The 24253-nt window shown below is 46.5% G+C and overlaps 2 protein-coding genes across 6 annotated transcripts in view; both read right to left on the minus strand.

Annotated features, from left to right (window-relative positions):
- The window catches only part of LOC149359085 (transmembrane protein 135-like), a 17397-nt gene extending 1951 nt beyond the window's left edge, over nucleotides 1–15446 (minus strand). For 2 of the 3 annotated variants that reach the window (XM_089571306.1, XM_089571305.1), the window contains exons 1-11: nucleotides 14830–15446; nucleotides 10541–10668; nucleotides 10399–10491; nucleotides 9033–9066; nucleotides 8896–8961; nucleotides 7469–7515; nucleotides 7163–7204; nucleotides 4869–4971; nucleotides 3264–3416; nucleotides 1800–1940; nucleotides 704–802 (exon numbers count right to left, since the gene is read on the minus strand). In XM_089571306.1, the coding sequence (XP_089427432.1) occupies nucleotides 704–802; nucleotides 1800–1940; nucleotides 3264–3416; nucleotides 4869–4971; nucleotides 7163–7204; nucleotides 7469–7515; nucleotides 8896–8961; nucleotides 9033–9066; nucleotides 10399–10491; nucleotides 10541–10668; nucleotides 14830–14982 (1059 nt within the window). In that variant the 5' untranslated portion in view covers nucleotides 14983–15446. Of the gene's footprint in view, nucleotides 1–703; nucleotides 803–1799; nucleotides 1941–3263; nucleotides 3417–4868; nucleotides 4972–7162; nucleotides 7205–7468; nucleotides 7516–8895; nucleotides 8962–9032; nucleotides 9067–10398; nucleotides 10492–10540; nucleotides 10669–14398 lie in introns of all 3 variants that reach the window. The other variant, XM_089571307.1, reaches the window with a different exon arrangement.
- Nucleotides 15447–15597: 151 nt separating this feature from the next.
- Syp (synaptotagmin binding cytoplasmic RNA interacting protein) lies at nucleotides 15598–23778 on the minus strand. Of its 3 annotated transcripts, none has more exons than XM_089571294.1 (7): nucleotides 23621–23778; nucleotides 22481–23149; nucleotides 22249–22384; nucleotides 17323–17824; nucleotides 16461–16570; nucleotides 16222–16370; nucleotides 15598–15998 (listed from the first exon to the last, which is right to left on the minus strand). In XM_089571294.1, the coding sequence occupies exons 2-7, from the start codon at nucleotides 23141–23143 to the stop codon at nucleotides 15732–15734; spliced, it is 1827 nt and encodes a 608-aa protein (XP_089427420.1). In that variant the 5' UTR covers nucleotides 23144–23149; nucleotides 23621–23778; the 3' UTR covers nucleotides 15598–15731. The 3 variants fall into 3 exon arrangements, with proteins under 3 accessions (XP_089427420.1, XP_089427421.1, XP_089427422.1); XM_089571295.1 differs by lacking the exon at nucleotides 23621–23778 and adding an exon at nucleotides 23234–23384; XM_089571296.1 differs by lacking the exon at nucleotides 16222–16370.
- Nucleotides 23779–24253: the final 475 nt, after the last annotated feature.

Here is a 24253-nt window from a genome sequence, read left to right on the forward strand (position 1 = left end):
GAGCACATCATGCTGCTAGTGAAAGTATGAACCTCCTCATTAAAAGGGAAGCAGTAACTAATACAATGCCATTATGCTTTAGCCAGTGCTTGGGTTCAAGCTCTAAATGTGCAAACATATTCCTTTGCAGGTTATGTACGCTAAGAGTGACTGAGACCATTCAAGAACACTGTTTCGGCAGTTTTGCCTTCATTGCATTCCGTAATATTAACTAATGTGAAATGTAGTCTCACGGTGCAAGATTGCACAGAGTGTATTATTATGAATATTTCAGCTTTGCTACGCAATGCCAGCACTGGCTAATTAATGCAGCTTGAAAATGAACTGCACACTTACTGTCTGGCCCACAAATGGTGTATGCAGTTGTGCGGAATTTAAGCGCCTGATTAAAGGTAGCCTTGCAAATTATACATGCACACAAACTGCAAACAAAGTTACTAGTGACTGTGAAGCCTAAATATCCAGAGTGGTTTACTTGTAGCAGTACACACTTTTGTAATGCTTAGGGTCACCAGCACTGCCCATAAATAATTGAGCAGTATAACTACTGATGAAATATGCCTACATGGCAGTGATTACTGAACCTTGAATTGTCAGCAGCATCATGTGCACTGTATAACCACACAAGGCAAATTTCGGGGTGGCATTTGGATTGTCACATTGACACATGCGAGATAGCCGAGACAGAAAAGCTTCCACTCACACAGAACATCATAACTCCGCACCCAAAAGCGAACAGAATTTCGGGACCCCATGCTAATGTCGGCACATAGCCTTTTCTTGCTGCTTGGCAGTACAGTACCTGGAAAGAGCAGGTTTATACAATGTTCAGTATGCAATGTCTGTACACTCGCCGTCAAAAGTAAATGGAAGGTGCCTTTGTCAAAAAATTTTAATTTCCTTAAATCTAAAGCATAATGGTCCATGTCTATTGGTGCACAGTGCAATTCGCACAATTACAATTCGGCTGCACATGTGTATTCAAGGATGCATGGATTGGGGGGGCAATGATTAAATTTTTTCATTAATATTGCCTTCCATTTACTTCTGACGGCACCTGTACAATGTTTTTACCATGGCTGTCTAAGAAATACTAGCATCAACATTTGTAATAGGCATGACATTCCTTCATGTGGAAAGCCACCATGGTGGCTCAATGGTTACGGTGCTTGGCTGCTAACCCTGAAGACGCAGGTTCGATCCCGGCCGCAGCCCTCCACTATGGCATCCTTCATGGCCTGAGTCATTTTGGAGCATTAGACCCCATAAAACCAAACCATCTTCTTTGTATGGAGTCTTGGACAAGTCAGTTTTCCATCTGCACTGGTCTGCCTAGCACAATTGCTGTAGAATATGCAATAGGATGATGGCGTTCATTTGCTAGCTATGAGATGCTGCATTGTGAAGCACATTCAGGAGGAGTCTCGTAAGCTCGATACAAAACACCCATTGTAATCATTTTGGTACCCAGAAAATTCTTTTCACACAGTGGAACTTCCCTGAAAGCCACATTTATTCCAAACTCGCTGTCAGTGGACTACCAACTCAGCCATTGTTTCAGTAACATACATGCAAAGGCATACTGCAGCACTTGGTCAACTGCAACATGGAAAATACAAAGACACAAACCTATTGTCAAGAAAGTCTGCCCACTTTGTTTCTTTCTTCACTGGCTTCCTTAGTCGTGCCATAACATATAATGGCAAATGTACTGCAGTTTTGTCAACCCAGTAGTATAACACAGTGGCAGAATGCAAGCATACCAAGTTCAGAAGCCATGCCCTCTACTCTACACTGACCTCGATTAGCTTCCATGCGAGGTAGAGGGCGAGGGTTGTGTTGGGGCTGACAGCCATGCTGAGCCCAGCAACCAGACCGCTGGCAAACACCTGCCAGGGGCTCTCGTAGCCACAGCAGTGGCGCAGGAGGCAGCGACAGCCCTGCAGGGAACAAGCACGATTTCAGGAAGCACTCAATTATGCCTGATCCAGTTCGGAGTAACTAAGCAAAACATGGTGCTTGCCAGCAACATGGCTGCAGAAGGGAATAGTGTCGGAGAGAGGCATGGGGTATTAAGCACTTCTCCGAGAGTTCACCCTCCCACTCAGTGGCGATAACTGTATGTGCAAACGTGCAAATAAATCTTATCTTTTCTGACACAGAAAATGGTGTACAAAACAAAATGGGGAAGGGAGCAGCAAATGAATGTGAAGATTTAACAGGCAAAAAAATATTCAGCATACTTGGTTCTGCCTGCTTCTGCCTTCAACATGACAGTTCCAGAATACTGCATCTTTTTGGCAAAGCAGTCATTAATGTGAAAGCATTAGATGGCTCATCGACATGAAAACCCGGCGTCGTCCAAAAAGTGGTGGCATTACAGAACTCTCGATTGGTCGAAACAGTGCAACGTCATCAGAGGCTGGAAAATATGGAATGTTAACCAGAAAATAGACAGTACTAGTACTTACAACTGCACCAACTACAAAGCAATAGAACAGAATTTATTCCTATGTGTGATTAATGCTTTCATATTATTCACACATGTTCCTTAATTGCCCTCCCCCCCCCCCCCCCCCCCTTCCCCCCAATTTTTGCTCATTCGATTTATATTGAGATAAATGTACTTACCAGAAGGGATTCCTGAGCAGCATGAAATGAAAAAGATATAAAAATGGCACTACATATGAAGCTACAATTCAAGAATCTTGTCTTTATCAGACACCTTTAAAGCTGGAACACTCCCGAGTTATGCTTGTGTACATGCACCCTGAGCCTCACTCGTAATTGCTACTAATCGGACATGACATCCTGCAAGCCCTTTTGGTCATAATGGCCTCCCAGTGACTCCACGAAAAAAATGCGGATTTAAGAGCTATTCCCAGAAACGTGCATCACCAGAACCTTTTTTTTTTTGTGCTATAAATGTTACAGACATCAGTAGGAACGGCAGTACCGTAGAAAAACTACTAGTTGCCTTATTTACAAGAATCTAACACAGGGAGGAGACCTGAGAATTCTGTGCAATTTAAAAAAAAATGTTATTACGATTGTAATGCAAGCTCAAACTGCTCAGAACAACCCTAGCCAAGGCCCCTTAGCCTTCATTACACTTTGATGAAAACTCTGGTGCCAGACTGAAAGATCACTGCCCCTGCTCACTGTTACTCCTTGTTAAACTTGGAATTAAGCATTTTCACAACAGCTGATTCACTACACTGAAGAGGCAGAGCATGATGCTAGAGAGTGCTGACGTTACCAACCCGGAATAGTCCCACTGCACTGGCAAGAAATGTGCCCTGTGCCAGAGGTGCCCACTGGGTGAATATCTGCCACGGTTTGCGGCGAACACGAGAGGACGCTAGTGACAGCAAGGCTTGCAGGCCGTAGCCAATCAGGAATGGCGTAGGCATACCCTATGCAGACAAAAGAAAAGACAAAAATTGCAGTTTAAAAATAACCAAAGCAGCTTTCGTGCTGTGTCCCAAGGTCTTCATTAACAGAGCAGCGATTTCACACAATGAATGCCCAATGCTGTTGCACATGAAGCAAGACCCTTTGCACAATAATGTGATGCTTGGCTACAACCCTTAAATGATGGCGGTGTTTTCAAGTTAAATTTTTTGACAGCACTTGTAAAAGTTCTATTTGTAGTGAAATATGCGGCACATGATTATAGTTGCATTTCTTTTAACTGTAATCAGGACACGTCATTGGTTTTGTTGTTGCCACTGCTCAGTCTGGCCTGTCAGCAACTTGTCATCCTCAGTGCTGTATGCAAAGTTGAAAATTCCCCTAAGCTTAAAGGGGCTCTGAAACACCTCCTGAAGAAAGTACATAAACTTGCTCAATGGCTACATTCTCTCGTCACGAACACCTAAGCCAAATAATACACTTCACGCACTGCAGAGAACCCACAGTCACGCAAGAAAGTTGGAGAGTCCTTTCTGGCAACTTTTTGCATGCTTTGAGCATGCAAAAAGCGACGAGAGGGGAGGGAAAAGTGCACAGACGCTGGAATTCAAATTTTGACTACAGATAACTTGGCTTCTTCAAAATTAATGAATGAAGGAATAAATAAAACCTTATTGGGTTTCGGGAATTGCGTGGATGGTTGTCCTCAGTAAAGGATCCCAACGACTCGGGCTGCCTGTCGGGCTCTGGTGAGCAGCTTGTGCTGCTCAGAGAGATCCACGTGAGCCAGCTCCGCCTCGCACTCCGTTTAGCTGAATGCTCTAGTATTATGCTTCTCTAATTGTTCTCTGCAGTCCCATATGATACGAATAATGTCAGAGACGGTGCATGTGTTAGCTCTGTACTTTTTGCACCAGATGTTGTGGTAATTTTTTGTGGTACTTGGCTCGGTTTGAGAAGGCCCTAGCCTGTATATTCCTCCACCCTCATTAAAAAAATTCTTGCTGGAGGATATTATTGAAGCGGCGTGGCATTGTTTCACATCAAGAATGCCGCACCTTTTTTGACAGCCCCTTTCGGAGCCCATTTAATGCAAATACATAGCACACAGCACCACGCACAAGAAGCCACAAGGCAGTTACTATAGTTGCCATGCAGAGAAGGCTTAAATACATGAAACCCTATTGCTTGTTTGATGGGTCCTATGTATAGAATTGGTTTTTACTAAGAACAAAAACTGGATGCAGTTGTCCTCATTGTCACTTTAGCTGCAGCGTTGCAAAACCGCACTCATGTCTCGGGGCTGAAAGAGGCACTTAGAAAAAGGACATATAAAAAGCTCCATGCACTGCCTTCCCACTGTCTCTGCTTCGTGAGCTTCATGTGAGAATGAAACATGGCACCAGCGCTTCTTTTTATGAGTAAAAGGCATGCTCTTCTTCCCACATGCTGACCTCAACAGCATGCTGCCAGCAGCTTCGTGAATGCCAGCACAGCTGTCCTGTGTCCACCGCTGACGTTGCAGGGGCCAAGAACTCCTCAGCGCCCATGAGGCGCCTGCATCATGAATGATGCACTTTGTGATGCGGCTTGCTGCCAGAGCAGTTCTAAGAACCTGCGGACAGATCCTTTCAAAAGGCTCCAATGGCAGAGATAGTAGCATGAGAAAACAAGCTACGGTTATCAATTACAAACTACCTCAATGGCATTAGGTATGCGTAGATATTTGGAAACAGTGGCAGTACTCTGACACATGCAGAGGCATGTCACACGAGATTACTTGCCGTCCCATGTCACATTTTTTTTTTTTTGTCTAGGTACCAGAGGTTTTTGTAACGATGTACACAAACTTAAAACACACTTAAAATGTGCTGCAGTTCAAGCTGAAATACGATGTGCAACTATGAGGGAACATCAAAAAATAAAAACAACGGCTGCCGAAATGAGAAGCAACTTTTTGTTCACAACATATCCAGGCTCTGTTCTCAGAGGTAGTAGAAAATGTAGTGCAGCACTCTGGATGAACTGCTAGCCATTTTATGGTAATGCGCATCAAAATCTTTTTACACGGATCTCTTCACCTCCTACACATTTCACATTCAATGAAATGAGCTGACCCTCATAACAGAAGAGTGACTTGTGAAGGTGACACCATCTTTGGTGCATTATTGACTGCTCCAATGGGCTGGGTGGACGAAAAATGCAAGGGAGCACAATTTGCCTGCACTCACCCGTTGTATCTTACCAGTACTCACTTATGGGCCAAAAATGTGGAGGCTAACAAAAAGTGTTCAGCTTAAGTTGAGGACAACGCAGCGAGCTATGGAAAGAAAATGAGAGGTGTAACGTTAAGAGACCACAAGCGGGCGGAGAGGGTAAGGAAACAAATGCAGATTAATGACATCCTAGTTGAAATCAAGAAGAAGAAATGGGCTTGGGCAGGGCATGTAATGCGAAGGCAAGATAACCGCTGGTCCTTAAAGGTAAAGGAGTGGATTTCAAGAAAAGGCAAGCATTGCAGTGGGCGGCAGAAAGTTAGGTGGGCGGATGATATTAAGAAGTTTGCGGGGATACGGTGGCCACAGCTCACAAAGGACAACGTTAATTGGAGAGACATGGGAGAGGACTTTGCCCTGCAATGGGCGTAGTCAGGCTGATGATGATGAGCCATTGGAGGGCAGCAAGAAAAGCAGAGCATACACTAATCCATTAAATCACTACATACAGGGAGTCACAGAGGCACTGACAAGATTCTGAGCACCTACAGGGCAGCAAGCCAGACGCGCATCAAAGCAGAGGAGCTTGCAAAATGTGCAGGATGCCTTATATGGCACAAAAATTGTGCTGCATTTTGCATTAGCAAGACTGGGAAAGTAACAAAAAAAAATCCTAAGTGACACCAGAATGATGTTGCCAGAGTCAACATGCATTTTTTTTCCCCTTGTTTCTCCCCTAGCTAAAAAGTCCATTTCAATCATCCCTGTGAGAATTCTTTGTGAGGCATGTTTTCGTCAACACCCAAAGGTCAAGCGAAAGGTCGAGAGAGCGCTAGCAAATCCTCACAAGATACATGTAAAAGCCACCGTACTCAAAAGTGCACCTGCATGTGAAAATATAGCACTCGGCATCTTGGCAAATGTCAATTGCTTAAAATCCTCACTAAATCTGAGGTAAAGTTCCCTTAATATAAATAGTTTTTGCTTCAAGTACATGCAAAATGTTACCATGGCATAAGACTAGCAATTGTCAGATTTGCAACATGTTGCTTGAATACAACAGCTTCAAATTTCTAAAGCCCGCAAACCAGTCACATGCATAGCTATGTTTGGTTTGGTTCATGATCTTTCGGCGAAACAAAGCAACATGGGGCTGCCGTGGTGGATCAGTGGTTATGGCACTTGGCTGCTGACCTGAAAGACGAGGGTTCGATCCCGGCTCCAGCGGTCTAATTTTGATGGAGGAGAAATTCTAGAGGCCCATATACTGCATGATGTCAGTGCACATTAAACAACCCCAGGTAGTCGAAATTTCCAGAGCCCTTCACTACGACGTCCCTCATAGCCCGAGTCGCTTTGGGACGTTAAACTACGATAAACCAAACCAAAGCAACACGGAATAATACCAGTAAACATGCCAGTTTTATTTTCATGATCTATAATGGCATGCACGGAGCATGCAAAGCAAAAATGACCATGTGTAGTGCCTATAATGACACATGAGCTTGCAAATGCATATACTCTGTACAAACCTTAATGCTTTGCACACAGGATCCTTCAGCCTGTCATTGCTCCTGCGTGAGAAAATTGCATAAAAACTAGATGCCACATACACCAAAGCCACAGTGCCCCCAAGAAAGTTTCAGCAATGCAACCCACAAAATTAGAACCTATTCAGGCACTAGTAGTACAGAATGGTGTCTGTTTTGTCTTCCTTTACGTCATCCTCGTTTTTCTGTGCTACATTGTGTTGTCTGACTGAGCTCTGCCAATATAATGCGTGAAATGCAACAAGGGCTGCTATATAAAGCATGCTTTACCTTGCACAAAATGCTTACCGAATGTAATACAGGAAGCCTGCCAAGCTGATAGCAAACATGAGCACCTGAAAACATCAAGTTACGAAAATGTAACGTACACTGTGCATGCAGCAACTGCCACACGGAGATAGCAACGCACAGATAGGTGAAGCACAAGGTAGAAAAAAAGAAAAAAAATATCAATTGGACAAGCTTGTTCCTATAAAAGAAATAAGCTCACTGGCAGTGCCAGTGATATGCATCGTCGACAGTCACTGACCTAACAGCTGTGAAATATGGTCATTTGCTATTTAAATTCAGTACTGCACATTTTATCTTACTTTGCATTTATAAGGATAGCGCAGGAAAAGATTACATGCATTCAGATTACACTGTGTCTCGCACCACAGCAAATGCATTATAAAAAGGCCCTATGTCAAATAATAAATGGGTACAAAGCATACGCCAACTGTTCAACTTCCACAAAAGACAGACACGAGCAGTGCACACTCCATCCTATACATTAGTCACCCTTAACATGCATCAAATTAAAAGAACAGCTGACATCTTGTCAGCTACAAAAAGTTCCCAGAGACAGGAGAGAAAGCAAAAAAAAAATGACAGAAAAAGAAGAAGAAGAAAATAAGGACAAACTTCATGGAAGAGTTTCAAGCACACTACACTGTTCTGCATTGCACATCACAAAACCGGGACAGCCATCAATGCAGAGATGCCACAGTGAACAAACTGACATGAATGGCTTTTGACAACACAGAAAAAGAAAACAGCAAGCCATAGGACTTACAACTCATTATAAAAGCAAATCAATTAAAATACTTCATAAGTAATGAGTCCTGATATGCATTAATTAATGACAAAGAATGCACCAAGCTCACAGAACAGTTTTAGTAGAATGTGAAATGTGCGCAATACGCTGCACCACTACTAGGTAGCTACAGTTATTCTACACATGATGTTGACAGCACTATATGCAGGCTGCCAACAACCTTTGTTTTCATGAAAACAAGACTGCAAAAAGCAAAAGAGTGAGAACAAGAACCTACGGCTTGCTAAAAAATACTAGTTGCAAGAACGGTCCCCCCCCCCCCTCCATGTTCCTTTTGTCCTAGTTATTTCTTCACTAGTGTGCTCTGCAGTGGCTCAGTGGCTATGGTGCTCGGCTGCTGTCCCGAAAGACGCGGGTTCGATCCCGGCCGCGGTGGTTGAATTTCTTTGGAGGAGAAATTCGAGGCCCGTGTACTGTGCGATGTCAGTGCACGTTAAAGAACCCCAGGTGGTCGAAATTTCCGGAGCCCTCCACTACGGCGTCTCTTATAGCCTTAGTCGCTTTGGGATGTTAAACCCCATAAACCAACCAACTAGTGTGCTCTATAAATAATGAACCAGCAAAACTGCAGTCTTGGACACTGCAATTAAAAAAAAAGCATAAAAAAGCAAAGACGCACCTCTCCATGAGGAACTTCGTGTACAATCTGCCGGCTATGCAGGATGTTGAAAATGATCTCCGAGCACTGGAGAGAGATAAACACGCTGCAGTTTAACACACTGGCATTGACAGAAGCCTCTACCACCTCCACCTCACCTGATTGAGCATGTACACGGACAGCACTCGACGCCTGCAAGTACAGTTGAAAAGAAAAACATGACTCGCACAATAACCATAGCATAGCAGAAGAGATGAAAACACACACAGGCTCAAAGTATAACATGCAAGCATAAAAAGAGAAGCAGCTTGTAGCCTTCCATTCACAGCATCTCTGGACTTCTGTATATCTGGAGTTCTGAAACTTTAGATGCAGTTTGACTTATTTTTTGCCATAGATCACACAAAATGGCTAGATTTTGTAGCTGTTCAAAGCTACTAATCACTGTTCGTGACAGAAAAAATGGGATCTGAAAAGTGCATTGTTGAAAATGGCGCTCACTAAGACAGCCGACCTGAACTAACGACAAATCGAATAAAGGACAAAGGCACTTATGCACTGCACGGCACAAATCAGTCCTGCCCTCCTTCATTCCAGCTGTACGTGTGGCTGAGATAACCATAAATTCTGTCAGTGGGCCACCGAGTAATGATGACCTCAGAAGAACTTATGATGCAAGCCTAGCTACACACATTTTTGACATGGCTTTCACAAATAAGCCTTGAGAAAGGAAATTTCGCACGCAGAACCTGATCTCCCACTTTACTTCACTGTATTAAATGCAGAGAAAATAAATATCACTGAAGTCTTTCCCCACACCTTTTTCTAGCGAAAGAGAGAGATAGGGAAAGAAGAAAGTAAGTGGCTAACCAGTTGAGGGCTTTTTAAAAGTAATGGAGAAGGACATCAGCAAGGACCATCATGCAGAACTGTCACACTGGATATGCAAGTATACACTGCTCTCATTTTTTTCTTCTGTGTATACAACAATCAAGCAGCAAACGCCCCACTAGCTCCAGAAAGCAACCTGAAGTTGCTCATCCCAGACAATGAAAAGTGCAATAGAGCATCGCACGAAAGCGCTATCGATCTGTTAATTACATCTTATTTTGCCACTTTCAAATAGATGCAATGGCCATGCATTTTTACTGCTCACAGCACAGCTAATGAGCGCATAGTAGCTGCAAGTAAAAAGTAATAACTTCAGCCATGCACGAGTGTTGGAAATGTCTATCATTTTTTTCCTCTTTTGTTCTGTCTTCAGTAGTGTCACAGGTCACCTTATGCTGAGGTTTGTACACTTATAATCATTGCTCATAGAATGGAAAATAAAAGCGTAAGATATGGTTTGTGTGCAACACTAAACTTGCAAGCACACACAGAGTTCATGCAGAGCACTGAGATGTTTAAGCAGAAACAAAGCAGAGGGCACTCCATATCTGGCATTAGCTGATGACACACTGTCCGTAACAGTGGAAGACACCTGGGGGCACAAGAGGACCACGGAGAGCTGCCATCAATCACCTGCTGGGGTGCTCGACGAAAATGGCGAGAAGGCCCGAGGCAAGGCCGGCCACAAAGGTAGAGTTCTGCAGATAGAGGCGACCAAAGCCCCACCTGAGGGAAGAGGGCAGTGTGCACCACTGCCCCCACTCTTGTCACTTACCTCAGGGCGCAGATGAAGAACATGAACAGCATCACATTGTAGCTGAGGAAGGACGCTGACCGGATGCTGCTCAGCACAGTTTCCAGAAATGCCTTCCCAGATGTTTTGCGGCTAACAAGCTGTGCCACCTGCATAGAGTTTCTAGCTGACACATGGCCTGCCCAGCTCTGGACACCACTTTTTACGAGTAGTTTGGTGGTTCGATACAGAGAAGCGGTGGGATGCTTGTGTGCTTAGATTTTGGGGAATAACACCACTTAAGGCACAAAAGAGATGCCAAGTGCATGCAATGCATATGCATGAGCATGGTTTGACCAGAACACACGACTGCAACCACTTTTGTGAAACAAAGAAAAAAGAAAGGATGAAGAAGAAAAGGTAGGTCAGCATGTGGGAAAAAATTTGCAAATGAGCTCCCCCTTATCTTTTGATCCCCATTCTTAGGGGAGGTAGTGAACTTATGACAATGCAAATTTGTAATATCTTCCCAGCATGTCCTCGAGTGCAGGCCATGGATTATCATTAAGCTACAGCTTGAACTAAGAGACATAATGGAAATTTTTGCAATAAAAAACCAGAATAATCAGTACAGCTGGCTAAACAGATCAAGAACAGTGGCAGTGAGACAAGAAAAGAAGGACAATTGCCAGCTGGGCGACCATAAATGAGTCTCTTCCAAGAGGCGTGTTTCCATGACAGTTTATTTCACGAAGATGAAGACACTAGTCTATGTGCGCATCCAAACCCTCAGCACCTTTATGTCCTTTTTTCACTTCCCTTGCTCACCAGTGTCCTTGTTTCTCAAGCAGGCATAACCAGCATTCTTCTCCGTTGATGATGAAAATCGCTGATTGATTATAGTTATCATTTGGCTGTGCTGTATACCTTTACACAGAGCACCAATAAGAGTGAAACTCCTAACTGGTGCAACTGGTTTATGAAGCAAAATTCTAGTTCATTTAAACTGCACAAGGCAAGAACAGGCTAGATATCAACTGGTTTTAGTAGGAATCAACTGCAAATTTATTCCACAAACCAATTGGACCAGTTATGATTTTTCACCTGGAATACACTGTCAGGCATAAACTCCTCTTAGTAATATAATAAGTGCCAAAGAAAATTTTATTCCTGAAGAGCGAACGATTTGGTGAGGAGAAAAACAGTTTAAGGCATCATACATACATACATACAGGAATTTTATTGCAAGATATATATACACAGTACATAGCGGTGCCCGCAGAAGCGCAAGCGCTTGTGGGCGGGCCACGGCAGTCACAACAGCATGCGGTGAATACAAAACGCTGAAAGTGCACACTTTACAATCCATAAAGAAAAAGAAGAAGAAGAAAGAAGAAAAAAAAGCAATAACACAAAGTCGAAATATTACATATAGTTCAGTCAACAAATTTAGCGATTGAGAATTATGTAAAGCAAAGAAAATCTGCAGTTAATAAATGGAACACAAATTTAAAAACAAGATAGAAATTACAAAGCAAATCAGTATTTCCTTTCTTTGAAACTTTCAAACCACGCTTGCAGTCCAGATTTCACAGCCGTCAACGAATCACAACCAAACATCTGAGCAGGTAGTTTATTAAAATGGTAGGGTATATAGAACTGTCGTGTCCTTTTACCATAATGTGTGTAAACCCTGGGAACTTTATAACGCGCTATATGCCTAAGTGACTCTGGTTTTTTATCTGGCTGTTTAAACTGTGCTGAAAAGTAATTTCTCAGAACTACCACCTGTAAGTACAAGTCATGCAGAGGAATAACTCCTGCTTTAACCATTCTGGTGTTATGGTCGGACTTCTCGTGAGCAGTGCCATACAATAAATTAGTGGAGATTCTGCACAGGAAACTATCTACCTTCTTAATCTTACAAGGTGCACAAGAACCATACACTGAAACGCCGTATCTAAGGATAGATTCTCCTAAAGATCTATACACAGTCTGACGCAAGTTTATAGGTGTAGTGTATTTTATACGATAAAGCTGGACAGAAAGAGCACGGAGTCGTTTTAATAAATAGTCAATTTGGGAAGACCAACACATGTTGGAATCAAGATATAGGCCAAGATATTTAACACTGCTCGAGTAGGGTAGTGGCGAACATTCGCAATTGGCACAGTTGCTACCATGCAGTAGAACCGACTGGGTAAGATCAACATTCTTGTGCGGATTTCTGAAACATATTAACACAGTTTTGTTTATGTTGATGTATATTTGATTTCCAGATAGCCAGTCTACTATTTTATTGATATCGTACTGAAGTAATTTCAGTGCGAGTGGGCTAGATTCATGGGATATCACTAAAGCTGTATCATCAGCATACTGAAATAATTTTGCATTTAATGTAAGGTTAACCATATCATTTACATAAATATTAAACAAAAAGGGTCCCAAAACAGAACCTTGTGGAACGCCGTAATGAATATCAGAAAAAGCACTAAATGATTCTTTAATTTTCACTACTTGCTTACGCTGTGACAAATAACTTGCAAAAAATTGTTGGTATGGACCACGGAATCCAATACTTTCCAACTTACTTAACAAAACAGAGTGCTCCACGGTATCGAATGCTTTCGATAAATCCAAAAACAATCCAAAAACACATTGATTAACATCCAAGTTACTATTGATAAAATCACAGCAATCTTCGAGAAGCTCAACCGCACCAATATTACGACGGAAACCATACTGTGTAGTACTCAAACAAGAATACTTGTCACAAAAACATGTCATATATTGGTGCACAATTTTTTCCATCAGGATGCTAATGACTGGTAGTATGGCAATTGGTCTGTAATTTGTTTGATCTGTCTTTTTTCCCGACTTGTAGATGGGTCGTAGTAATGAGATCTTCAGACCTGATGGTATTTCTCCCGTCTTGAAACACCCATTAAGTATATGTAAAAGTACATCTTTAAGTTTGGAGTAATTGTTTTGCAAATCACGGAGTCTAATCTTATCGTAGCCTGGTGGTTTGCTGTCTGGTAGCGTCCTAATAAGGTTCCACAACTCATCTTGATCAACAGGAGGAAAAGCAGCAGAATGCCTCCAGTTACATCTTTTCTTCAGGTATGCCCAACACATAATGCTGTTTTCTGAGATCTTATTTTGTTTCCAGCCTCTCTTTTCAGGTGAAAAGCATCAAGGACATTCTCTAGAATGTCCAACACAGAAGCTTTGACTTCGTACCCCAGAATACTCTACCACATAGACAGATCCCATTTGCTGCTATCACAGCAAATGCATCGTCCCAACTATGCTGCAAATCTGAATCCAAGTGGGCTTGCTTGTAAATAAAGGCTGCTAACCTAAACAAATATTTTACTTGGAAATCAATGTAGTCAAAGCCAAGTAGCTAAACTGTCAGCTACGCATGCGTACGGTTTGGCACTGCGACAGTTTTAATGAAATAGCTGATTAACAATCCACGCAATTTAAAACTTGAAGATGTTACTGGAATGACCATTACATTTGCGCTTTCACTTAATACATGCATGCGCAGAACGCGACACGCTTCTCGCGCGTCCCAAACACCGGGGAGAATGAATAATCCCCCGAGGGCGAACTGAAGTTTCAAGAACAAAAATGCAGTTCGCAGCTATAGCGTATGCAAAAAAAGTGCTTTATTCAATTTGCAGTGCACCAAACTCGCCTGCCTTCACTCCGCACAGCTCCGAAACTCAAGCAGAGCTTGACACACGCCACCAACACCCGCTCGGGCGCTCCAGTCGGGCTTCACAGCTAAATTCAAACACTGAGGCGCCTAAAGCTCCAAATGCCCTAAAGCAGGAAAGGGTAGCAGCCGCAGCATGCAGAGGCTGCAATGAAAAGCACTCTCTCCATCACCTCTACTTCCCACGCAGTTCAGCAGATATCGATCTCGTCCAACTTCGCCTTGTCGATGAGCTCTTATTGCAAGACTCGGTCAAATTGTCGATCTAAAGCAAGCTGTCGGTGATATCTTGCAGAGCTGCAGCTCCACGTGTGACCGTGTACGCGGCACGCATTCACGCGTCTGTTCGGGCGCGTAATATGCGGACGCGTGGTCAGCTGATCGCTGATCCGTACCACAGCAACGACGTACTACAGGAGGAAAAAGCGAAGCGGTAAGATTCGCCGATTGCACAGCGCATTATCGCGGCCGCAGCATTGAACAAGTCCCACTTGTCGACCCGACACGACCTCCACCAGCTGTTTGTTACGAAGCATTCGTTGATACTTCTACTTTCGCTGCGAGCATTCGGTAGGCCACGTAGGTAATACAAAAGTCCACTTACCAGGTAAAGTACACTGTAGAGCTTGACGGAGTTGTTGAACGTGTCGAAGAACATCGCCACCCAGCTCGCAGTGCACGAAGGTTCCCATGGATGCGCGATTTCGTAGCAGCGGAACGGCAGGCTAGTTTCCAACAACTTGCTGAGTACCGCCATTGCGAGCGGCGGCTATCCGCTCAATGGACACGGCACGAAAACAAGGAAAACTTTCGCTCGAAGTACTTTCACCTCTCCTCCCGGTTCAAAAAAAAAAAAAAAACGCGTCCATTTGCGCCACCTATATTTCTCCAGCTCCACACCAGTGTTCGGCCGCTTCGTAACAGTTGATTTCCATTATTTCGCTGGGAATTACTGCAGTTCCTTTACTCGTCGGCTATGTATGGAAAAAGCCCAAAGCTTTTAAAAAGCTAAAGCGCACGCACTTTTTAGTTTCCAGTATAAAGCTAAGGCAACAGCTCCGCAGCCCATAAATTTAACGCACGCACCGTTAAAGAACCCCAGGTGGTCGAAATTTCCGGAGCCCTTCACTACGGCGTCTCTCATAGCCTCAGTCGCTTTGGGACATTAAACCCCATAAACCAAACCAAAACCCTTCGACCAACCCGTTTCCAGTAGCTATTGAAGGACACCGACTAACAGCCGTTACACACCATCGTCGTATGCACTCAAACCTGCAGTCCGTACAGCGCGCACAGCATTCTCCGGGTGGCCCACGCCAGCTGGAAAAGAGGGGAGGCGCCCATGGCCGCAATTGAGGAAGAGGGGAGGGCGCGAGGTTTTTAAAACGGCCACTTTTATTTCCACACAATTGTCAGGTTACACGTCGCCTGTCCATCACAGTCCGGCCCCCCCGCGAGAAGGAGGAGTGCTTGGCGGCGGGAAGACACACACACGAGCAGCGGCGGTCAGCCCCAGGTCTCCTTGAAGGAGTCCTGGTACCACTGCTGTCCGTCGTCCTGCTGCTGGCTGCTGCTGTTGTGGAAGCGGCGCTTCGAGTCGCCCTGGTTCTGGTGGCCCCCGTCGAACTTGCGCTTACCGGCCAGGCTTCCCCGGGGGGGGGCGCCCCCACGGCCCCCACGGCTGGCAGGGCCCGCCCCCCGGCCAGCGCGAGCGCGGGGGGCCCGCCCACGGCCGCGCCCCCCACGCGTCACCCCACGCTGGCCACCACGAGCCTGCACACAAGGAGGAGGGCGCCGCGAGGGGACGGGGGTCAGGACCCGCTGGCTGCCGCTGCTCGTCGATGCCCCGGCCACGGGCGGCGGGTGCGCGCCGGGCTACCATATCCGAGAGCGAGCACCTCAACCACCGCGGGGGCGCCCGCTTTCCCGGCCGCTCGGATATGCTAACCGTCGGCATAGAGGAGGAGGAGAAGGAAGGAAAAGAGGAACCACCCACCCGCTCTGGAGCAGGCCGGCCACGGGGGGGTGCCGCAGCTGGGTAGCCGTAGTCATAATAGTCATCATAGCGGCCGTAATAGTCCTCATAGTACGGATCCGCATAGCCGCCCCGGTAGTCGCTATACCCATAGTAGTCATAGTCGTAATCTACGGAGCAGCACAGAGACCAACAAGGATCAGGGTTGAGCCAGCCGGGAAAACGCACACCCCCGTGCCCCCTGGTGCCCCCGCACTCACCGTAGCTCCTGGGACCCACGGGGGGGCCCCGGCCGCCCCCGCCGCCCCGGGGCCCCCGAAGGGGCGGCGGCGGGGGCATGCAGCCCATCATGCGGTAGTCCGACACGTCCCTGCAAAGAGAGGAGCAACACCGGACCCCGTCAGCAACCCCACCACCCAGCAAATGGGTCACACCCCAAGCCCCCACTGGTGTAACGCCCAAGGTGTACTCGGGATACCCTGTGAATGCTGTCCACTCTAGCCGACAACTGAAACACTGTCTGGGGTTTAATTCCAGAACAGCAAAAGATGGGTCTTGTGTGTCTGTTACATATGGTGTGCAGTCGTCTTGATAAATGGGCCATTCGTGCACCTATAACTGCAAGTTACCTATTCTGTGCCAGTTCCAAAGTTGTTTTTGTTCTCATCACCTGCACCTACGACATAAATTTCACACAACATGACATAGTAGTGGAAATGAAACCTGCACACCAGGCCTGGTGAATCACAACAAAACTACTTTCTAAAAGGCTGGGGAGTATCACTAAAGTCTGATACAACTCAAGAACAAAGCGGCAAATGCCCCTCCAAGGGAGCCCTCTAGCCAATGGCATTGACCGATGACAGCATGGGCAATCCCCTTATACCTGCTAGCATGACATCGCAGGGTGCGCAGATGAAAGGGGATTCATCAATGGATATTGGTAGTTGTCACTGGCTGGAGGGCCTCCTTTGAGGGGGCATATGACACTTCATTCATGACTTGTGTGACTATAGTAAGCACATCATAGAGGACAAAAAAAAAATCAATAGAGGCCATCTTTGCGGGCACTCAGCACAGGTGCAGACATGCTCGCCCAGGAAAGCAAGCAAGGGCGCTCACACTATGCGTTGCTGCATCATCTGCATCATGCGGCGCTCCCGGTTCCGCAGCACCTCCTCCTTCTTCTTCTTGTCCGACGGGGGCTTGGCCAGCGACACCTCCATGGGGGCCCCGCACAAGTCCTTGCCCTGAAGTTGCTCCATGGCACGCACAGCGTGATCCCGCTCCTCAAAGTGCACAAATGCGTAGTCCTTGATCTTCTTGACCCGCTCCACCCGGCCATGTGCTTCAAATAGCTCCTTCAGCTTCTCCTCCGTCACGTCGGTCGTCAGGTTGCGTACGTACAGTACCTTCACCTTGGCCATTGTCTCCTCATCAGGCTCCTCCTGTGGGTCAGCCCAGTCCACAATAATGTCACAGCTCCACACCTTGATGCGGCCTGTGCTCAAGCGCCGCTTGGCCAACGAGGCGGCCTTGTGCGACTCGTACTCCAGGAAGCAGAAGCCCCGGTTCTTCTTCTTGTCGTCAGGTGAACTGTAGATGATCACCTCTGTCAGGCCCGCTGCAGCATGTAAAAAAAAAACAACGAAGCAAGTGACTGCTAGGAAAATGGCACCATGGACCTGAAAAACAGCTGTACGACAGTAAGATGCAGTCGGTTGTAAACCTTAGCACAACAATCAAACTTCAGAGACAACAAATACTGCCTTCAGTATAATTTATGCACAGTGACGCTAGCTGCAGAAAGCGCTTGGGTTAAAGAACATGCTTCACTCAGCTCAAACCCGTCCAGGGACATAGTCTCAATACAGATGTCAAAAATTTAAAATAAGATGCACCTGGAAATGAGAGCGGTGTTTCATACCAAGTGTTATTAAATTTTGCAGCTGAGAAGCAGTTTTTAAAGCTCACAATAAGTGTGCCTAGTACATACAACGTATTTATCTTGGTGGGCCTGTCTCCATTCAAAATTCTTTACCACGCCATTTCGGTTATATAAAACGTTTTTCCTACCAAACAGTTACTGCAAGAGCCATTTAGTAGTAATCATAAAAAGAATTGAAAACTTGCACAGTGCTGTTAAAATTTGACAGTATATTAATTTTGCTGATTTGCATGACTAGCGTTTATGGGGGTTTAACACTCGGAAGCGACTCGGGCTATGAGGGACGCCGTAGTGAAGGGCTCCGGAAATTTTGACCACCTCGGGTCCTTTAATGAACCCTGACATCACACAGTACACAAGCCTATAGAATTTCACCTCCATCAAAACTCAACCGCCTGATTCGCACGACATGAATTCTAAGTGAAACTTTCCTTCTGTGAGTAGCACAGCGCTGCTGAAGTAGCACTTCATGCTGAAAGCCTAATTTGCCCATCTGCTGCAAGTACAATTCATGCAGCAGACCAGCCTGCAGTCTTCTGGCCAGTAAGCAAGAACAGCTAGACTGCAGACTGCTGTGCGTATGTGCTCAAAATCTTCCCTCGGCCTGCACTTCTGTTTGCACCATAAGTATTACTTCCAAACAAATGCAAAATGTTATCCACCCACAAAATGCAAAACCCACAGCTCAAATATGGACCCTTTACAATACTCCGCAAGTCAGCTTTCCTGCACGAGGAAGAAGCTGGGTGCTTATTCCACACCTTCTGCATAAGGTGTGGAATAAGTACTTACGAACAGTACTTTGACACAGCTGCCTTTCACCCTTCCTTTGTGACTGCAGCGGGGTGCACCCTGAAAGCAATGGCTTGGGAGCTTAATTGCTTTGCACAACAGCAACAAAGGGCAGAAGCATGCAGGAAAGGGGCGCGGCTTGAGTCTGGCAATAGATGTCTCCAGCAGCAGCCGCCAGACTACGTCCACTGCAGGAAAAAGGCCTCTCCTATGTCTCTTCAATTAGCCCTGTCCTTTGCCAGCTGCCGCCTCCTGCTCTGCACCTTATTTTGCCTCAAAAACCAGTTTGGCTGCCATGGTGAAGGGGTTCATGCTATAGAGAGAGGCAGACTTCCAAAGTGTTACGAAGGGTCCATAGGTGCACTTCGAGCAATTTTTCAAATACGGATATCAATCACCACCTCTTGGGAATACCTTACTCACCCATTCTGCTACTCGTAGTCAGCACACTGATGCAGCCTTAGATAAGTCAATATATATATATAGCCTAGACTGCAACAGAAGCCATTCAAAAGCACAAAGGCTTCCTACAAACATGGCAGAGCGAACAAAAGTTCAAACAGTTGCTCATTAAGCAATAGGGCAATGCTACATGCACCAGCCACAAAACACAGCTAGTTCCAGTTTTCATGCGCTAATTGTGCATGTACTGCTCATAACATGCTAAACAAATTAAGTTTTTTGTGCTAGCATTACTGTGCGACAGTGTTTGCAGCTGCCAAGCGCTTTTTTTTTTTTTTGCTATGTCTGCTGCAACTTGCCATCACACTTGAACCCTGTATCCACACACTTCGCCACAGCTTGTGGTGAGGTTTTAACATTTCCCAATTTGTGTGAGCAGTAGACTCCTTTCACGGTCATGACATGATATCCACTGCACGTCGAAGTTTGCAATTCTCTCCGCTGGTGCTCAGCACACATTTGACTGGCAAGCAGCCTGCCGGTGGCCAGCGAGAGCTACACAATCATCTAGAAACGCTGCCAGCGAAGCAATGAGATAGTTTACATATATGTCGTATGCAAACATCAACTGAGGGCGCTTCTAGCCCACCAGCAGAGTGGAATTTAACAGACTATTAATAATATTTTTATGATCATTTTTCGCGGCATGACATCAATTTGCATGTTATACGAATGCACAGCACCAAGTTACATTACAGTCCTGAGAAGTAACCTTAGAGCATAACTTGCAGAGCTACGTTTGTAACCACCCGCCGCGGTCTCAGTAGCTTTGGCTTTCGGCTACTGATGCCAAGGTCATGGGTTCGATCCCACCGGCAGCAAATGTATTTCGATGGAGCCGAAGTACAAAGAGGCCAGTGCGTTGTGCGATGTCAGTGCACACTAAAGGACTCCAGGCAGTCTATAAATTAATCCGGAGCCCTTCATTACAGTGTCCCAGAGTCCATGTGTGTCACTTGATGGTGATAATGGCTGGTACACCTCGTGACGGGTCGTCGCAACCTTTCGATGACTCTAAACCCCAATGTTTGTAGCCATACAAAGCCACCACAGTGTCTCAAAGAAAGAAAAAAAAAATAAGAACTGCCACAACATGTAATGACATTGCACAGCACATGACCCTTTTTGCCTTTCACCTGTCTAAATGTGGCAGCACAGCCAGTATTAGCTCTGTTATCCTTGGGCTCAGCAGTCAAAGGTTGTACTCACTAAGCCAACGACTGTCAGAGAAAAAAATAAAAACAGCCTGAGGTAAGGAAAGTCAGCCTTATCATACCAATGGCTGTGATACTTGAATGCTTCAACAATCAGAGTTTTACAACTGCCAGCCTTAACATACTCAGGCAGGAAAACCGCGTCGGACCTTCTGCATAGCCCACTTCCAGTGGAGTGCATGATCTCTGTGCCATGGAGTTTTCAGGGCAACATCTAGGCATAATACATGGTTACCACATACTGGCACAGCACACATCAACATCAATAGCCCTCACTGCCGAGCTAAACAATATTCACAACATGCTGTCCACAAAGCATTTCCCACATCGGCACATTTCACCTGGCTTCTCTCAAAAAAAACACGCACACAAGGCTACTAGCCTGCCTGACAAAGCTCAGCCAGCAGCAAACGATATACTCATATACGCCAGCCCCCCCCCCCCCCCCCCCCCCCAATTACTCCTGTCAATACAAGCCAGAAAAGGAGTTTCTCCTAGTGATCAAGAGCACTGCAATACCCCAAGTACAACAGTGCTGGACTCTTGAAACTTCGGAATAAAGTATCCAACTGTAACCCACATCTACTTTGTGATTACACATGTATTCTTTAAAGCCTCCGGAGAGTGAAGTGCAGACTCAGTAAGTGCAAGTGTGTCCCCAACTGCACACTGCAACCTGCACACTGGCAAATTTTGACTAAAGATACGAAGAACAAGGTGACAGAAGAGCTGTTGACTGCCAAGAGTGTATCTGCATGCCGATTTTTGTTACTGTGCTGCGTTTGTTGACTGCAAGTGCAAGGGAAGACTATACGCTATCGTGGGATACAACTCATGCACAACGCAACAAGGATCCCTCAAAAGGCCATCCAGCCAATGACCTGGGCCGATTCTCAAGTTGTCATGGTTAATACCTTTGCAAACATCGCAGGAGGCATGGGGATTATCCAGATTAACCACTATGTCCTGACAACTGGTCCAGGCTATCAGCTGCAAGGCTTCCGTTGAGACATCTTCCACTTATTTTTAGTTGTATCCAACTATACTTTAATGTGGAAATTTCCTTGCTGCAACATAAAGGCTCGAGATCTGTCAGTGACATGCAAGTTTTGCCCCAATATAATCTGACCTCATGGAGTATCACAATTTCGCCAATGACCATTTATTTACTGGTCATGTGGGTGACTTGGCATAATGGCACCAAGCAGTGCAAAATTTGCACAGAATGAATAAATGGTACTGTGCTAGTAATGAACCAATGTAACAGCGGGACCGTACCAAAAGAAACCAGTGTGAAGTGCACGACACAAGAAAGGAGAACGCATGACCACTGCTACCAGAGCTCACGTCGTCCTTACTTGTGTCCTGCCATTCAGTTTCTTCTGGTACACAGTACCAACTTGACCATTATTTTGATCAGTTAGTGGCACTGCAAATGCTCTGAAAGATAGCCAATGGAGTCTTTTGTAGCCCTGTAAATGCACAGCCCCAAGCAAGCCGTCCTTTGTTTCAATGTTCATAGACCAATGCCCTTATCGCCTTTGTCCAAAACTGGTGGCGAAAGGTGCTTCTGCCCATGCAGCAGTCAAGAATCGTGGCAGAACAACGAGCAGAGGAATTTTGCCCACTCACGTGCATGTTTGGAGAACTCTTCAAACAGCTCCTCCTTGCCCCTGTTCTTTGGGATGTTGCCCACGAAAAGCCGATGATTGTTGATTGAGATGGTGACCCCAATGTATTTGCCCTTACGGATTTCGTGGTTGTCCAGCTGCACGGCAAGCAAAGAGCACGGTGAGTGAGCGCGTGGACTGACAGGGGGGCGGCGGGCCGAGGCGGAGGTCAGGGAAAGAGGCGGGAAACTCACCTCGCGTACAGAGTTGAGGGCGCCCTCGCGGTTGCAGAATGTGATGAATGCGTAGCCCCGGTTGAGGCCCGACAGCGGGTCCATCATGAGCCGGAGGTCCCAGATCTTGCCACACTTTTCGAACAAGGGAATGAGCTCGTCTTCGAACATGTCTTTGGGGATCTTTCCGACAAACACCTCGCAGCCGCTGCTCGGCTGCGGTCCCGTCCAACCGGGCGGGGGCCCGCCGTACTTGCGTTGGCCGGTCGTTACGTCCAGCGAGTAGCCCGTGCGTTCGAGAATGGCGCGGATTTTGTCTTCGTCCGGGCCCTTGTTGGATCCCGAGCCCGATGCTCCCGGCAGTTTGCTCTTTTGCCGGTACGTCTTCATCACGCCGCAAAGGTAGGCGGACTTGTTGGACACGTGCTCCAGGCTGCTGTCTAAAAACTGCTTCAGCACGGCCAGGGCGCCGTCCGCCGGGAACTCTTTAAGCGCGTCGAGCGCGCGCTCGTCTAGGTCGGCATAAGCCAACTTGCCCGTCTGGAAGATGGCGTCCAGTTGAGCGGCCACTTTCTCCTGGAGTCCGTGTCCCACCAGCTTGGCGTAGTCGGCGCTGTGTTCCGCCGTCGCGCTCGACTCGTCCATGGGCTCCACCGTTGCCGCGTCCCCGTTACCCTCGGCCATCGTTTTCTGCGTCACGAAATGGAAACGTTGCCGGTGACACGGCGTCCCCGAATCGCGAGCGGATCGCGAACCAAGCTCCTAAGGACCCACCCGCCGGGCACTCCACTGGACGCACGCTAACGAACTGCACCGGCGTCTATCCCGCCATGGCGCTAGTCAAAAAGGCGAACTGCCAAATTAGGCCTCGCGCGCCGCGCACGTTAGCTACTGTTGCCACTGCGTCTGCGCTCAGCTCCGCTGCGTACTGCCGCTACTCCTCTAGCTCGGCTTGGCTGCGAGAGCGCGGATCCCTCAACAGCTTTGTCGTTCACATTCAGTGCAACGAGCGCAAGGGCAGGCAAAACAAAGGGCCGGCGTAGGACTAGACCGGCGGCACGGCTCGGTAGGCGCCCGTCTCGACAGCACGGTTAGCGTTTCAAGCAGCCAGCAACCTATAAAGTGGCGCGAAGAACGGGCAGAAAGGTTTCTCGTACTCACTTTGGAAGCCGATCACTGCTGCGAGAAAAAATTAGATGCCGATAAGAGGGGACAAAATTTGTCCCAGTCCCAACCTAATGGGAATGGGTAACAACGTGAGTGACACATGCACGGGGCGGCCGATGTAATCCAAAGGGCCACGCCGTCCTTCGACTCGCAAGTTAAAGCGCCCCGTTATGTGTTTTATTTACCGTGTCAAGTGCTTTGTGGAACTTTGATTAAATAAGCGATTACGATTGTGAGATATCTGTTTTCCGGTCAACGAAAAAGAGTCATCGTTTGAGGCACTACTTTTCGTTGCGCAAAGGGGCGCTCCCTCAGAAAAGGCGCCATCCTTGTTTTGATTGGCGATTTTGAGGGGAGCGGGCAAGCTAGCCGTAGCGAGAGACGCTACCAGTGCTACCATGCTTCACCGGCATATCGCTATCACCGGCTTTCTTTGTTCCTGCCGGCGTGTGTGCCTGCGGTTCAGCTATATCGTCCGGATGCCGAACTGGCGCCCCTACCCACGCGGTTTTTAAAAGCATGTTGCTCTTAGCGTAACCGTCACATCACTTCCGATGTTGCCCCGCTACTATGGGAGCGACGACGCTACTTTCGCCGTCGAAGGAATCCCAGTTTCGTTGTATTGCG

The sequence above is a fragment of the Amblyomma mixtum genome, chromosome 2 (genome assembly GCF_055824585.1).
Source record: "Amblyomma mixtum isolate Tamu chromosome 2, ASM5582458v1, whole genome shotgun sequence".
In the NCBI taxonomy this organism is placed as follows: Eukaryota; Metazoa; Arthropoda; class Arachnida; order Ixodida; family Ixodidae; genus Amblyomma; species Amblyomma mixtum.